This window comes from Pyrus communis, chromosome 4, assembly GCF_963583255.1.
Source record: "Pyrus communis chromosome 4, drPyrComm1.1, whole genome shotgun sequence".
Classification (NCBI taxonomy): Eukaryota; Viridiplantae; Streptophyta; class Magnoliopsida; order Rosales; family Rosaceae; genus Pyrus; species Pyrus communis.
The window spans coordinates 22,884,168-22,887,264 of NC_084806.1; the positions used below are offsets into that span (position 1 = coordinate 22,884,168).

At 35.8% G+C, this 3,097-nt stretch overlaps 1 protein-coding gene across 1 annotated transcript; it reads right to left on the reverse strand.

Annotated features, from left to right (window-relative positions):
• Positions 1-326: 326 nt before the first annotated feature.
• LOC137733018 (uncharacterized) lies at positions 327-2,022 on the reverse strand. Its single transcript, XM_068472244.1, has one exon. It carries the CDS (start codon positions 1,953-1,955, stop codon positions 1,572-1,574), a length of 384 nt encoding a protein of 127 aa, XP_068328345.1. The 5' UTR covers positions 1,956-2,022; the 3' UTR covers positions 327-1,571.
• Positions 2,023-3,097: the final 1,075 nt, after the last annotated feature.

A 3,097-nucleotide genomic window follows, 5' to 3' on the forward strand; every position in this document is an offset into this window, starting at 1 on the left:
AAACTCCCTTATATTCTAGCATCAAATTCATGCATGCAAACTAAGCAGGCCCTCTTAATCAACACACAAGAATAAGTTCTTAATCAAACAGTTAAGTAAATTGTATTCACAATTTATGAAATCACGACTGAAAGTAATCAATTCATATTGCAAATATAATCATGGTTTCAAAGTCTCCTCTAGCTAAAACAAGTTTATCTTCTCATGTTCGCAAAACAAAGATATTTAAACTTAAACATTAAAAACAAAGATAGAATACACCTAGAAACACTCCAGGTGGCTCCTCCTTCCTTCCTTGCTGCGCACGATGGGGATTTGTGTGAATTTAGGCTCTTGAGGTGTGGTGGATGGTGTGTGTGAATTTGGGGTAGAGGGTGGTGGTTTATGAGTGTTGTGGCATCATGTATTTATAGGGTGAAGGGAAGGCACGAAATTGGGCTGAAAAGGAAAGGAATTAGGACTCCAAATAACCAAAGAACAAGGTCACATTCAATCAGATTCCAAGGAGGACAAGGAATAGTCCTTGTGGCAGATTCTAGAACTTCTAGAAAGGTTACATGTGACATAAACTTAGGACACGAAAATAGGGCTTCTAGAACCTAATATTTAGGTGATTTAATGTGAAAAGGAGTCCTCTTTGAAGCTGGAATTAAGGTAGGAAAAGATTAGGATAGGATAAGATAAGATAAGGTTGGATAAGGTTTGGATAAGATAAGGTAATTTGGATAATATTCCTTCTTTGTAGCTGATTCCTTATCTTCCAAGTCTTCAATTTAATTCTTCCAGATGTAAATGCAAATGTAATGCAAGAAAACAAGCTAATACCCCACATGCACAGTCCGTCAGGTGTGGGGTTTATCACAAAAGGCCTTTGTATTAATCTACACATTGACAACCACATGGAGCCAAGGGGACTCACCCTACACATGGGACGAAGGGACCCACCATTATCGCACAAGCCAAGGGGACCCACCCATCACGTGGTAGTGCGGGCCCGCTCCCTAGCTCTAATAGGATGTAGAATTATCAGAGAGACATGACGGCCCCACTTCCAACAACACCAATATTGTCCTCAACTTATTAATTACCACCTGCACAATCCGTCAAGTGTGGGGTTTTATCACAAAAGACCTTGATATTAGTTGGAGTGGAGTTAAGATATTTAAACTCTTCTTTTCTCATAGATACGGTCGATATGAGATATTTCAACATTTAATTACCTTGGTAATCTACCTTAGATCCAAGTTTACGAATTTCTCCAAAAATATGAACAAAAACTGTAATGACAAGCTTCATATCAGCCACAAGTACAAAATAATCCCAAATATCATCCCTAAAAATGCCTCGGAAAATTTCTCCAAAGTTCAAAAGAATAAAAATATAGTAGCATAAGTTTACATATACAAAAGTATCAAAAAATGTATGCTGTTTGTCCTTCACCCCAAAATAAAAAAGGGAAATTAAGAAGACCAAAAATAAAAACAAACCCCTTTTAAGATTACATAATTTCAGTGGAGGCCTTCTTCAAAAAAATCACAGGCTACCTCCACCATCACCACTAATCAAAGTGATCAAGGAGACTTCAAGTCAAAACTATTTCCTCTGCCATACCGAAGCTCTAACGAAATTTGTCTCTCCACCCGAAGTTGGCGGCGGAAATTCGCTATGAACATCTCTGCTCTTTGATCAATATCATCTTGATCCGATGGATAGCTTATTGTCCTCTGAAGATGTCCCCTAGAAGACCCCGAGTCCTCCTCGGAGCTGGTCTCATCGCCACACGCTTCTTTCAGCCCTGGGTGGCCGTTGAAGCTCATCAATTGCTGGTTGCTAGAAACAGTACGGCCGATCATCGAAACAATTCGCCAGCGATTCACGTTGAGGTTTAGTAGGAAGCTTACCTTCCTCACAACCTTCCTTAGGCGGCTCAAGAAAGACCACTTGTACATGTGCATTTTAAATTGGAGAACGAGATAGACCAATGTTTTAAGTTAATGAATGTGAAGGGAAGTGTGTTAATAATTAAGTTGCAATTGGTGTAAATATAGATATATGCGTGTTTATATATGCGTGTTTATATATACGCAGGATGTATATATGCGAAGTTGCTTAGCAATTGGTGAATGATGCGTATAGAAATGAAAGAACGCGTTAAAAAAGTATTGGTCAAGAAAAGATTATTTGATTGGATACTCTTGTTTTTTCTGTTGGCTTTGTGTTTAGATTATGTTAATTGGTTCACAATACTTTCATTGAATTAATATTATTTTAGCTTTGAAAGAGTATAAACAGTTGCGCAAAATTGGCCAGAAATCAACCCACAAATGAGATATTATTGTCATTTTCGCGAGAAAAGGAAAGTGAGAATATATTAATTGGATATTAATTGGTTCACAATACTTTCATTGAATTAATATTATTTTAGCTTTGAAAGTGTATAAACAGTTGCGCAAAATTGGCCAGAAATCAACCCACAAATGAGATATTATTGTCATTTTCGCGAGAAAAGGAAAGTGACTTTTTCATACTATTTATTCTCACCATGCATATTCTCGTTTATTTTATTTTAATTTTTCATATAAATAATATTGAGATGGGTGGGGTAACAGAACAATGGGCATTTTTTTATCGAATTTATTATTCGTGAGAGTCAGATATTCCATAAGTAAAAAAAGAGTAGCACTAAATCATAACGGCGTGCAAAAAAAAGTCCCAAAACCCTTTTGCTCATGAATTTACTATTAAAAAAAGTATTCTTTCACCAAGCTCGTAGTTTATTATTTTTGTTTTTTTGTGCAATACTTTTTTTTTAATATAACATAAATTTAGTTTGAACGTGTAGTTGATAGTATTTTTGTTTCACGTTAACATAAACTTAAAATCATCAAATACGCCTTCCATTGAATGATGCTTAAACTGTAATCTGACGAGGAGATTGGTGGTCCTCTTTCCTGGGGCGTTTTCTCTTTCAAATGTTATTATGCTTGTATCCATAATTGTTGCTAAAATTTAAATGTATTGAATGATTTTCCCATAAAAAAAAAAAAAAAAAGGCCTTCCATTGAATTTGTAACTAGAAAATGAGGATTAAAGAGCG